General features: G+C 39.7%; 1 protein-coding gene across 9 annotated transcripts in view; it reads right to left on the reverse strand.

Moving 5' to 3' along the window:
• Positions 1 to 13,334, reverse strand: part of Greb1l (GREB1 like retinoic acid receptor coactivator) — a 269,832-nt gene that overhangs the window by 63,400 nt on the left and 193,098 nt on the right. For all 9 annotated transcript variants that reach the window (XR_007348873.1, XM_048806453.1, XM_015482496.2 and 6 more), the window contains 5 exons: positions 11,517 to 11,702; positions 7,338 to 7,664; positions 6,129 to 6,257; positions 5,424 to 5,558; positions 2,771 to 2,968 (listed from right to left, as the gene is read on the reverse strand). Coding sequence is in view for 8 of the 9 variants with exons in the window: in XM_048806453.1 (XP_048662410.1) it covers positions 2,771 to 2,968; positions 5,424 to 5,558; positions 6,129 to 6,257; positions 7,338 to 7,664; positions 11,517 to 11,702 (975 nt within the window). In the remaining variant the exon portion in view is untranslated. The remainder of the gene's footprint in view (positions 1 to 2,770; positions 2,969 to 5,423; positions 5,559 to 6,128; positions 6,258 to 7,337; positions 7,665 to 11,516; positions 11,703 to 13,334) is intronic.

Genomic DNA, 13,334 nt, shown 5'->3' on the forward strand with positions numbered 1-13,334 from the left:
TTGGATAGTAATGATCATCACATTCCACCATCATTAATAACCCCATGCCCCCTCCCTTCCCCTCCAACCCCTCTGCCCTATCTAGAGTTCACCTATTCCTCCCACGCTCCCCCTCCCTATCCCACTATGAATCAGTCTCCTTATATCAAAGAAAACATTTGGCATTTGTTTTTTGGGATTGGCTAACTTCACTTAGCATTATCTTCTCTGTCTCCACCCATTTACCTGCAAATCTTAACATGTGTTTGGGTCTTTCTCTTCTGTCAATTGGTAAATGTTCCAAGAAGGTATTTAATTATCAATACAAATAAATTTTGGTGCAGTTAAAACATGAAACACTATGTATTTTTTTAAGAATGTTGCTTACAAAAGCTTTTCATGTCATGGAAAAATATGTACACTATGATGTCACAAAAAGATACAGGCAGGGAAGACAGGCATCAAATGACGTATTAAGTCATTTGTTAACAATAAAATATTTGCAGTGGTTATCCTTGAATGGTAGAATTACAAATGCTTATTTTTTTTTCCCTGTTGGGGATTGAACTCAGGTCTTGAGAGTTTTAGTCACACACTCCATCACTGAGCTCTACCCTCACCCACAAGTGTTTAAATTTTTCTGTTATTTCCTTTATTTTTCAAAATAAAACCATAATTATTTTTCTATAATAAAATGAATAAAGTAATTTTACAGATAAATACAAATGACTATTTTTGTGCAAAAATTTTAGCATGTATGCCAAAGTTAGATGTGAATAATTTTTAAAATACATTTTGCCTGAAACTTCAGAGTCCCAGCTTATGTAAGTGGTTAGATTCTGGTAACTTTCTAAAGGATAACATCTTTTTTCCCCCAAAAAAACAGTAATTTTATTTTGCTCACCAAAGTGTGGGGTAGGGACTCGGGTATGGTTGGGGTAACAATCTTAATATGCCTATTTTAGAAAAACCTGAGAGCACTGAGAAGGGAAAAGGAAAGACCTACACAACTGTTCCATCTATCAGAAATACAAGGCTTTATTTAGGGACTTGCATTTATTAGGAAAGGTGAAAGTGCAGGTCACCTAGAGGTTATTTCAGGAAAAAGCTCTGCAGTTGATTTTGTCACTCTGAACAGGTGCTATGATGTGTTTGTTCAGATATGACTTGGGATATCAGATCACAAACAGGAAGGCAGTGAATGCCAATGGGTGTGAGTAAAACAGCTGAAAGAGAAGGCACTGCCTCCATGTATGGAAGCAGAAACCCCAGAAGAAATGAAAGGTCTGGCTGCTGGTTGGTGTCATGGAAGCCCATTCATTTCCCACAATGGAGGATGTTGGCATAAAGAAAATGCAAAAATGGCCAGTAGCTGAGAAAGCGTAGCATCCACTCTTGTTTCTGGAGAGGAGAAGGCATTTGACCTTCTCTTGCTTAATCACCTTCGGTCATTTTGTAACTTGGCATTCAAAAATTTAGACACTAAAAGAAAGATTGCTTCTGGACTTCCAGAAGTTGTTGGCAAGACTCTCCATGTGTCAGTCATGACCACCAAGAAAGGTTCAAGAGAGGGGGAAAACCTATTTTCAGCTTCTTGAGCCTCTAGAACTAACAAGGGAAGATTTCTTATATAGCCACACTACTCAAAGTGTGGTCCTCTGACCAGCAGCACTGGCACCCCTTGGGACCTTGTTAGAAATGTAGAATCTGGACCTTCCCCCAAATACACTGAAGGAGAATTTCCATTTTAACAAGATCCCCTGTTGTGATTTGTATATAAGATAAAGTCTGAGAGATACATTATAATAGGTGTGCAACATACAAGCCAAATTTTAAGCACTTCTGAATTTTTCTGCATCCGATTTTCAAATATATTGAAAATAAAAAAATTCTTTAATGTGGACAAAAGATTCATCCTCCAGCTAAAATCTGTGTGTGTGTGTGTGTGTGTGTGTGTGTGTCTCTGGTTAGGGTAATCAGAAGCAACTTGACATTCATAATTTCCTTTTCACACCTAATTTACACAGGCTAGCATTTTTCAGCTGTCCAAATTTTCTCAACTCCTATGGTTTTCCTGCAACTCTAAGCAAATTTTACTTTTAAAAGGGATATTTCTTGCCACAATCTTGTAAAACTTTTGCTTCCTACTTTGTACTTTAATTTTTTTTTTTTTTAGTTGTAGGTGGACACAATACCTTTATTTTATTTATTTATATGTGGTGCCGAGGATCAAACCCAGGGCCTCACACGAGTTAGGCAAGCACTCTACTGCTGAGCCACAACCCCAGCTCCTAACTTTGTACTTTTAATAATGAGACTTCTCTTTGATACACAGAGGAAGGTGCTCTGGTTTCTATGCTGAAAATGTGCTAGCGATATGTAAAATGTCCATGAATCTGCCTATGAGAACCTGACCTGTGGGGGCAGAGAAGGAGCTCAGATGGCACCAACCCCACCATCCCCACAGGGCTGTCCTTGCCTTCATAAATTTCTCTTCATAAATGAATGACCAGATTTCCAGTCCCACTGATTACATCATAGATTTAACAGTATCTGGGAAACATGCCCATCAATTTACCCTTGACCATGAAAGGAAACAGGAAAAAGGTCAGAGTACTTTGAGGGAAAAGTTGGAGATAAACTCAAAGTAACACTTAATGTGCTTTTATGGTTTTTATTACTGAAAAACATTGTAAGTGTCCTCTAAACAACTGGATTAAACAAAAGACAGAGGTCAAAGGAAATCCCAGGCTGGACCTAGAAAGAATCCTCTCCGAGAGTTCACTCTTACCTGATTGTCGAACTCGTTGAAGAGTTTGCTGGACCAGAACCTCTGATCTTGGGACGATGATGATGAAGTCTACTTTGCTGAAGTGGCCGAGGTCCAGGCTCTGGCTGCCACTGTCTGCAATAGCACACACCTGGGATAAGAGTTTTCTGGCAACCGTAAGCTGTGGTTGATAAATTTGGAAGGTTTCATTATCTAAATCTAAAATTAAAAAAAAGTTATAAGAATAAGATTAATTTACTTCTGTGATAGCCACTATGAGCCATAAGGGGACATAACACACATGTTCTATTGCCAAGAATTCTCACTTGCTTTTCTCATTCACTATGAGTTTTAACAGATTTGCCTATTTTCTCCCTGAAAAGCTGGCTGAGAGGTGTGCTCAGGAGTTGGATGTAGGAGTTTTGCAAATGTATTATTTTAAAATTGATGCACTGTCTTGCAAATGCCTACTTCAGTATCCTTTCCCCTGGCTCAGAGATGGTGGAGACAGACTGCACTGTCCCAGCTGGAGCCAGGATTCATCTGGAGAAAGGAGAGAGTTTCCAGTGTTTTTAGGAATCTGAGCACAGGCCAGTACCCAAGCCCAGCTCAGGGAAGGAGGTGATGCTGTAACTATGATAATGCTGAGTTCCTTTGTGCTTTTCTGAATGACACCACGGTAAACATTACCTCTTTAGCAAGTCAGTTGCAACACATTCTGAAATTCCCCTCCTGGTGACCAGACAACTTCGGTCATGCAGACATGACCCTGACCTTTCTTCCCACTAGACTTAACTTTGCCAGTTCTTGTGACCTGGCAGACCTAGGTGGTGTAGTCAACGCCAGCACTGACACCAGTACTATCTGAAGAGACCTGACACATGACAGCCAGCTGGCCTCTAAACAGGTGATATATTACAAAACATTGTCCAGATACTCTATGCATGTCAGTAGCTTTTTTTTGCCAATTATAATCAAGCAAGTAATCTCTCATATGCACACATGCGAGTGTGCACATACACACACATTCTGAAAGAAACAAGCTTCATCAGCTTTTTTTTGTACTGGGGATTGAACCTAGGGTGCTTTACCACTAAGCCACATCCCTAGGATCCCCCTTTTTTTTTCTTTAATTTTTAATCTTGAGAGAGAATCTCCATAAGTTGCTGAGGCTGGCCTTGAATTTGCAATTCTGCCTCAGCCTCCCAAGTCACTGGGATTACAGGCGTGCGCCACCACAACTAGTTGCCAAGTTTTGTTTAACGGCTGCTTTTTCTCAGGAACACATGTAGGCTCTTGGAATACAATCATAAGGCCCTAATTAACTTGTGCTCATTAATGTTTTCTAATAGCAAATTGCAATGTAGCTGAGGCAGACAGTAGTCACAATACCCTACCTACAATTGCAAGTGAAGATTGATACAGAAAGAACCCACTGGCAAAGTTCAAAGCTGCAAATTTTAATAGTAGGGTTGTGGATGTAGCTCCATTATAATACATTGCCTACCATGCACAAGGCCCTGGGTTCAATCCCCAGCACCAAAAAAAAAAAAAAAAAAAAAAAATTTTTTTTTTTACCCACAAAGACTACCAGTCAAAACAGGTCTACAGGCCTGTCCTTCAATGTGGTCAGACTAAAACTTCCTTCGTTCATTTCCCACGTTGGATGGGCAGGAACTAACATACACACAAATTTATAGAATTAGCAAAGTTTGCAGTTTGCTTAATTACTGTGAAACAACATTTCCTAAACGGGGAACTGAGGATATGCACCTGGGGGTCTGTAAACAACCTGAGAATTTTTAAATTCTAAACTTGTTAACTTTTTGTTAACCATTCAAAACAGTTCATGTAAACACATTTTGGATCATCTGGATAGCTGCTTTCTTACCAAATACCATCCAGGACTCAAAAACACTTTATGGTCTGTATTTGTACTTGTCTTTTGGACTGAGCTGATGCCAAGCCAGGCTGCTTTTACTGCCTGAGGCAGTCCTCACATAGAAACCCAGGGGAGGCCAACTCCCTGTCAACAGCATCTGATGAGGGTCTGTTTCCTTTCATTCTTCCTCTAGTTCTTTTTCCTGTCTTTTTCTATGTTGTCCCTGTCAATCAGTGAATTGGGGGAAGGAATTCAATCTAATGACCCACGGCCTTGTCCCAGACTCTCAGTCCCCCCTTGGGCCCCACTGGCAAGGCAGCTGACGGTGCTGGTATTGCTGCTGCCTTCCAGGAAGGCCTCCCTCTCTCTGAGATAATGTGGGTTTTACAAGTTAGAGGAGAAGTGAAGGAGCAGGAGCCAGGGGCCCTGCACAACCTGCAGTCTAGTTTCTTTCAAGCCGTTCTTTGAAGCCCTCAGCAAGTACAACTCCTCCCTGGGCACAGCTGGTAAAAACACTGAGGATCCGGTGAACCTTCCAAGGAAAAAGAGACCATTTGGGGATAAAGTATTTGGTTTTAATTTTAAGAAAGTTTTACTAAGAACAAGGCCTTTGATCCAGGCCACGCCAGGGCAAGGCATTTTTAATTTGAACCTGATTTACCATGTAGACAATGAGGAAAAAGCCCTTTCATGGTTGATGAGAGTTGAGAATGCCTCAAAACCCTGAGTGACTGAGCTTCAGTAATGTCTGTCCCAAGGACTGACTCCCTCCTCAGCCTGAAGTGACATTACCCAGATTTTGCGTGGGAATCATAGCAGCAGCCTCCTGAGGTGACACACATTCATTAAGATCCCCATTGAAAGGGGTGACCACACTGTCTCCTCTTCTTTGTTGCATTTTTTCTAGCAGCTTGTCCAGGTCATCACCTATGTCAAAATAAAGTGGAGATAAGAAGGTTACAAGAAGTGAAAGGCTTGTATGGTTTTTATCTGTCTCCCAAATTGGGTCATTAAGATTTGTGGGTCAGCCAGCAATTTGTGTCAGAGTTCATACTTGGCCATCTCTCCATGGAGTCTCTACAGCAAGAGCTGCCCTCCTTGGTATTTACCTTGTGGGTGTCCTGCTTACAACTGACATGCTTTCTGAATAGGTTGTATCTCTCTTGACGTCCATAATATTCAAAAGCAGGAAGAATGGAATTATTCTGTCTCCACATGACATATCAGAAAACTTGAGATCCAGGGAGAGAGAGACTTGCCCAAGGTCACTCAACAAAGTCATGGCTGAGCTGAGGCTTTGATTTTAGTACTGACTGTCCTTTCTCTGGACCCCATGCTGCTTCCTGTGGTGTTAGTCACAAAATACTGAGGATAAACCATTCCAAATGAAAGATCAGCTGGCAAGCTTAAGCTCCATCCTCATCTTGACAGGCTAAGATTTAAATTCAATCACACAGCAAGCGGCTGGCAGCACTGCTGAATCTTACCACCACTCACCTAATGACGTGGTTTTGAAATGTGATGCCAGGAAACTGACCTTTCCTGTGATGAGCTCATAACTAATTTCTTTCAAAAACTCACTTGTGGTGAGCATGCTCTCTGCCAGAGCCCGGGACTGATGCTGACCTGAAGAAAAGAGGACAAGAGATGACTCATCAATGGGACAAATGATCACTGGAACATTACTTAAAATAGCCGAAATGGGAAACAACTAAAGCGTTAGCTATAGAGACTTGGGATAAGAAAATCATGGTATGTAAAAAGATGTGGACAATTAAGCAGCATTTGAAATGTCACTCCGAGGACTACAGATAGCCTCAGAAATGTTTATAATATGATAATAAGTGCTGTTGGGATAAAATGATGTACTTTATGTTTATCACTGTGAAAATGTACATATACATGCATTTAAAGACTAGGGAAGAATATGGAGAAACCTTATAAAACTGTGTGTTTGCATAGTTGTAATAAACATTTGTCTTAAAATATAAACTTCCATTATTCTTGCAAATGAAAATGAAAAAAAAAAAGAATATATCACACTGCCCGGTGAAGCTTTCAAAAAAATACATATAACACAGAAGATAGGCAGGCTGACAGGTTTTGCCAAAGTGAGGGTTCTTAGCCACTGTGATCGGAAGAGATGAGTGCCATTCAGTACAGAAAGGCGAGAAGCACAGTTTAGTCCAAATGGCTACACAGGGTGGTGCCTGATTTAAAAATCAGCACAGAGGGGCAGGGGGGAAAAAGACTGTACATTTTGTAATGTACTAACTTTCTGAACATCTTTCGAGTTGATGTTACAAAATAGACTATTCAGGGAAGAAGGGAATGCATGAGCTAAGTTTCTGGCAAATTTAACTAACTGGCATTGACCACCTGTGGCACTGGCTTTATCACATGCTAGGGTGGTAACATTTCTAAAACCTTTTAAGGCAGAAGTTACATGAGACAAGGGTATCTGTTACTAGGGTGAGCTTTGACAGAAGGCTCCCACAGGAGCAGCTGACAGGGGCACTGGCCAAGTTGAGGGCGACAACACTTGCTCTGAGGAAAAAAGGAAAAGTTAAAATTAGTAGGAAAAATCCAAGTGGAAGCAATCAACCAGCAGCTGATCACGTCCATACCTGAAATACCCAATGACTATTTTTCAAATGGATGGATGATTAAATGATGCATTAAACAAACAGACAAAACATGACTCACCTAACACCACTACACAAAATTCATTTCCTCTGATTTTCGATGTACAAATTGCCACAACATAATCTGGTAGCTTCTGGTAGTGTCTCATTTCACTGAGAATCCTCAGTGTCTCTGAAATGCCCTCCGCCAAAGAGTTTTGGGTCACAATCACATGAACCAGATCTTGAGACACGCTGGCAATTAATCTAGCAAGCCAGGGGAGTTGTCCTGGAGACACAGGTATACATGGGGCGCCCATCTGCAGAGCTCGCTCTCTCAGAGTAAACTCCTGCATAGCTTTGAGCATTATTTGCTCAAATTCTTCCCTGAGAGGTATCTGATCAGGACCTATAGTGAAGAGAATTACAGCTAGAATTATAAAAATCACAGGTAGGAGAGAGAAACACCCACCCATCCACCATTCTGCAGTTCTCCTAAGCCTACTGTACTTGGCAAGTAAACACCTCTTCCTACAGTGGAACCACATATAGAGCCCCTACTATTTCCCATGTGAAATTTCTTCCTCTGATGGACTCAATTTTTTTAAAAAAATCAAATATCTGTTCTCCTTTATTCTATGTCAGATTTCTATTCTCCTTAATTCTATGTCTGATCTTCAAAAGAGAATATACAAGGAGAGAGAATTAATTCTATTGTATGCCCAGGGAGATGGGCATTGCAGATAACATATTTTTGAAACATATTAACCTTGGCTTTGTGGAAATTGTTAATGACCAATAAAACAAGACGCCAATCTGCTTGTTTATAATCAAAGTTAGGCTCCATAAATTTCTCATTTTATTCCCAGGCACTTTGAGAAAAATGTTTTCATGTATTACCTCTCTATTTAATTTTGACAGTACTATCCACAGGAAAATTCATTATTTTTCATTCCAAAATTATATGTTAAACAGTCTCACACTTTCCCCAGATAGGGAATGCTTTCATCATCTAGTTATTCTTCTGCATTCTGGATTGTTAAATGTGGTATTTGGCCTCTTCCACAGCCTTAGAAAAAACAAAGCTTATACTGCAGACTGGTAGACCCTGGAATTCAGGGGATTTTGTTACTTATTCTCTTTAGAAACTCAATCAATCTTTAGAACAAAATAAGCAATTCAACATTTGACTTCCCAAGAGACACAAATAAACTAAGATTTCTACATTTACTTTAAATTAAAACCAGTGACAGTATATTCACTCCTGGTATTCTGTCATTTCTTTTGTTGTGTGAATCTGAGATTTGTAAATGGGCTCCTGTAAGCAGACAGACTCCTAAGTGTCTGTGATATGAGACCAAGCATTAACTTCAGAACCTGGGGCTAAAATTCCCCTAGGAAAGAATATAGAGATAAGAGCCTAGACTTCTGTTTTGGAAGAAGGAAACCCTCAGAAATCATTTTTTCCTATAATGACAATTAAGTGCCCTCTTGGCCCTGCCCATCTTTTCTGGGAAAATAAGAAAATGAAGGGTTTAGCAATGTTTTTTTTAAAGATAAGTGAAGTTAAATTAAATATTATACATTTAAAAAATAAATAATTTAAACCAGGTGCCATGGTACATGCCTGTAATTCCAGCTACTTGGGAGGCTGAGACAGGAGGATAGCAAATTTGAAGACAGCCTCCACAACTTTAGTGAGACCCTGTCTCAAAATTAAAAAAAATAAAAGGGGCTGAGGATGTAGTTCAGTGGTAAAGCACGTGCCTATCATGTGTGAGACCCTGGGCTCATTCACCAGTACCACCATCAAAAAAAAAAAAAGTTTAAAAAGAAAAAGTAAGTACATAATTTAAATTGGAGAATAGAAACAGTTTCTCCAGATTGGTTGGGAGCCAGGGAGAGACAGGAGAGTAGATGTTTCTCTTCTATACATAGAAACAGCAAGTAAATTGTAATGCTCACATTAAGTTTGTTTCTGATGTCCTATCCAAATACTTGATAGGGAGAGAAACAAACAAACAACATCAACAACAACAAAAACCAAAAAACACCCGGGAGGGCTGGAGTTGTAGTTCAGTGGTAGAGCACTTGCCTGGCATGTGTGAGGCCCTGGCTTCAATCCTCAGCACTGCATATAAATAAATAAATAAATAAATAAATAAATAAATAAATAAATAAAATAAGGATCCATTTACAAATAAAAAATATTTTAAAAAAACACCTGGGGGGTTCACAAGACTTCTGATCTCCATTCAGCTTTATCAAACTGGCATCACAGTAGTGGTCACTAGGTACATACACAGCAGTCAACTCACAGAGGTTAGATCTGTCTAATTATATCAAATGAAGGGAAGGTGGTAATCCATTTAAAACTTCCTTCCACTAGACTATATGACAGCTCAAAAGCAGGTGGCCTTGTCTACAATTCCCTGATGTTGCTCATTGACAACCTGAAGGCTCAGAAGCCCAGTTCATACTTGTGTCTCTAAGACCCTTTCCAAACCAGGATTGAGTGGCATGTTCTATTAGAAAGCATAACTAATCTCAAATATAAAGGCATTGTAGGAAAATAAAATTATCCAGCATATTTTTTTTTTATCTTCAAATTCACTTTTGTGGAGTTTTGATGGAATTATCATTAGGAACTGGAGAATGAGGGAAAATTCATTCAAATTTAAATGAGGGAAGAGACTCCTTAGAGTGAAATCCTTGCTTCCAATCATCAAACATCACTACTTCATCCTTGCCCTTTACAGTAGACTGCAGCAGCCTTTTCTCCACTTTTTGCAGACTTGATAATTATAATGTTTTTCCTTGAAGTCCTGGCATCTCCAGGAATTTAGTGAGTGTAGCCCAGGCTTCAGTTCTCACAGCTTTTTGGACAGAACAACCCTAGTAGGAAAATACCAGGTTCCAACAGACCCAGAGCCCTCCAACAATCTCTGTTTTGCTGATTTCATTATCTACTTCAAAAGATTTCAAGATTGTGAAATATCAGAAACATTTCTTAAAAGTGACTGTAGTGGAAAGGCCTGTTCCTTCTGAAGAATCTTGCTTCTTTTCTTTGTTACCTCTAAGAAATTGGGCTACTAAAGTATCAAAAACTGTCCTTTCCAAAGTGTGGATTTTTAAAAATGTCTATAATCTATGGCAGGCTGGGGCTGTAGCTCAGTGGTAGAATGCTTGCCTAGCATGCACAAGGCCCTGGGTTCCATTCCCAGCACTGCAGGAAGAAAAAAAAATATATATATATATATATGAAAATAAAAAGTATGTATAATCTGGGGCATATATGAAATTATTCTTGCTGCCTTCTCAAAACCTCTGGAGAAAAATTATTTTGAAGGATTCTAGAACAGCTAGTTGAGAGAAAAATAAATCTTAATGTACTAAGTTTAAATTAAAAAAAAAAAACTATTCTGGCTCACTTAAAATTTTCCTAGAAAACTGTTTATCCAAGTACTTTATTATATCTTAATACCAGAGTATTTTTAACATAAAATGTTCATGAAAGTGCACATGAAATTTTTCACATGGAATTTTACATTTCAAACATTTTTCCAAGGAAATCAGTGGTTTGAAATCTCTGGATGAGGCAGAAAGATTGCAAGATTGCCTCAACCACTTAGTGAGACCCTCAGCAACTTAGCAAGACCTCAGGAACTTAGAGATACCCCCTCTAGAATCAAAAAAGGGATGGGGATGCAGCTCACTGGTAAAGTGCTCTTAGGTTCAATCCCTAGTACACCTACAAAAAGGAAAATATGATAGGACTACATCAAAGGGGTGTAGCAGGAGGAAAAAAAATGGATGTGGGGCTGTGCATAAGCAACATAGAAAGGCTACGTGAAAAACTGGAAAATAATTGTCAAAGACAATGGCTAAGTTTGCATCTCAGATGGCAGCTGTGCTTTCAGAAAGGTGGCCTGGCCAGATTCCTCAGGAGAAGTGAGCCATAGCACAGCCCTAGAAGGTTCTGCCTACATCAGAACTTTGGAGCTCTCTGGAGCATCATGAGATTGGACACTAGGTGGAGCAATTCATTTCTTTTAAGTCTCAAAGAAATAAAGGGAGGGAGAGGACAAACAATGAAAGGAAAGGGGAAGTCATAGAGGGTGGGGTGGAAGGAGAAGAATGTTAGAAGTGAAAGAAGGAAAATAAGAGATAGTGGGGGGGGGGTGAATGTGAGCAAGGAAACACTAAAATACAAAAAAGTATAAATACAGTCACTAACAAATGATCATCAAAAATAACTTACCTAGCCGCACAAGATACTGTATCGTCAGAAGGATCATGTTTTCCACGCTCAGGAGTTGGCTGCCAGTCAACCCTAATTGTTCCAAATCTTTGTTTTCCAACTGTGGAATCTTATAGCAATTCACAAGCAGGGGACTCACAACAATGTCACCAACATTTCCATAGAAATAGGGTAAAGTGCCATAACCTGTCCCAACAGAAGCAGGTTCAGTATTTGTTTCTGGGGTCCAACCAGGACCTCAATGAGGAGCAAAGATGCTTAATGAAATTCCCTGTTCTCTGAGACGGCTATCAAGCAAATCACTCAAATACAACCATCCTAGGAAATGCACTTGAATGCTCCAAATTCTAATTCTATATCAAATCAGATGAACACAAAGCAAAATACACAAATTGCATTATCTGTTTCCCACAGAAGGGACACGTTAATATATTTCTGCCCTAGAAGACTGATGATTTTGCAAAACATCTCTATATCTTTGTAAAACTGAGACAAAATATTTTCTGATTAAGTTCCTGACCAATATTCTTTTCAGATGAGAAAACAAATAAACAGGGGCTGGGATTGTGGCTCAGCGGTAGAGCGCTCGCCTCACACGGGCAGGACCTGGGTTCGATCCTCAGCACCACATAAAAATAAAGGCATTGTGTTATGTCCATTTACACCTAAAAAATAAATATTAAAAAAAAACAAATAAACAAAGAAGCTACAATAACATGTTACACTTCCTGAGGTTTGAGGGGGAAATGTAAGCTAAACTTGCTCATCAACAGCAATAGTCTGCCTACAACAAGTACTTAGAAATTCTTATTCCTTTGCTATCTTAGTAATTTTGGTTAGGTTTTCTTCCTGAATGTCAGTACACAGCTTCAAGTTATCTTAGAAGTAGATAAAATGAAAATATGCTCTGTTCTAGTGATATGGCAGAAAGGAAAATTCCTCTGAGACTTTCTAAAGAAAGGCACCAAAGGGGCCCCACACTCTCCGTATCTTTCCAAGGCTTAGTTGCACTATGCTAATATTCAATAGGAACTTCCTGACCCATGTGGAATTTAAACAACTGGGATTCCCTCAATGCCTGCAGATCCAGGATTAGTGGATAGTGTAGCCTGATAAAAGTCAGGGCTTGAAGCAAAACCAAGTTGGTGGACCCAGGCCAACCACAAGAACAGATAACAATTCGTGTAATCACATTCACCTGTTTTATCCTGGAGGTAAAGCAGACAGACTCCTGGCCTGGCTAACCTTGCCCCAGCTGGGGGACTTTGGATGTGGGTATGGAAGGCATTTAATTAGTTCTGGAATCTAAGGACCCCCTGCATTTCTTTCTTTCCTTTAACTTTCTTTTAGTTGTAGATGGACACAATATCTTTATTTATTTATTTTTATGTGGTGCTGAGGATAGAACCCAGTGCCTCACATGTGCAAGGCAGGTGCTCTACCACTGAGCTACAACCCCAGACCAGCCTCTGCATTTCTATACCTCCACTTACAGATATCCTTGAAGGGCTCAGACTTTATAAAGACAGTTTATAAAGAACGGATACAGATGTAGCTCAGTAGTAGAGCACCATAGAGAACCATCCAGGCCAGAAGTAACAAGCCTAGGTCATAAAGAGAGCCAGATCACAGAAAGGTAACTCCAACACCACTACTGACTGTGCCCTATGGTATGTGTTGACCAACTTGCCCTATGTGATGAATGGTTTATCAAAACCATGGCTGAGTGCCCCTGAGTTCAATCCTTGGTACAAAAAAAAAAAAAGACACTGATTCATAGATGATTCCCTATGGTTCAGACTTATAGTTGTGGGGCTT

The sequence above is a fragment of the Marmota marmota genome, unplaced genomic scaffold, assembly GCF_001458135.2.
Source record: "Marmota marmota marmota unplaced genomic scaffold, marMar, whole genome shotgun sequence".
Lineage (NCBI taxonomy): Eukaryota > Metazoa > Chordata > Mammalia > Rodentia > Sciuridae > Marmota > Marmota marmota.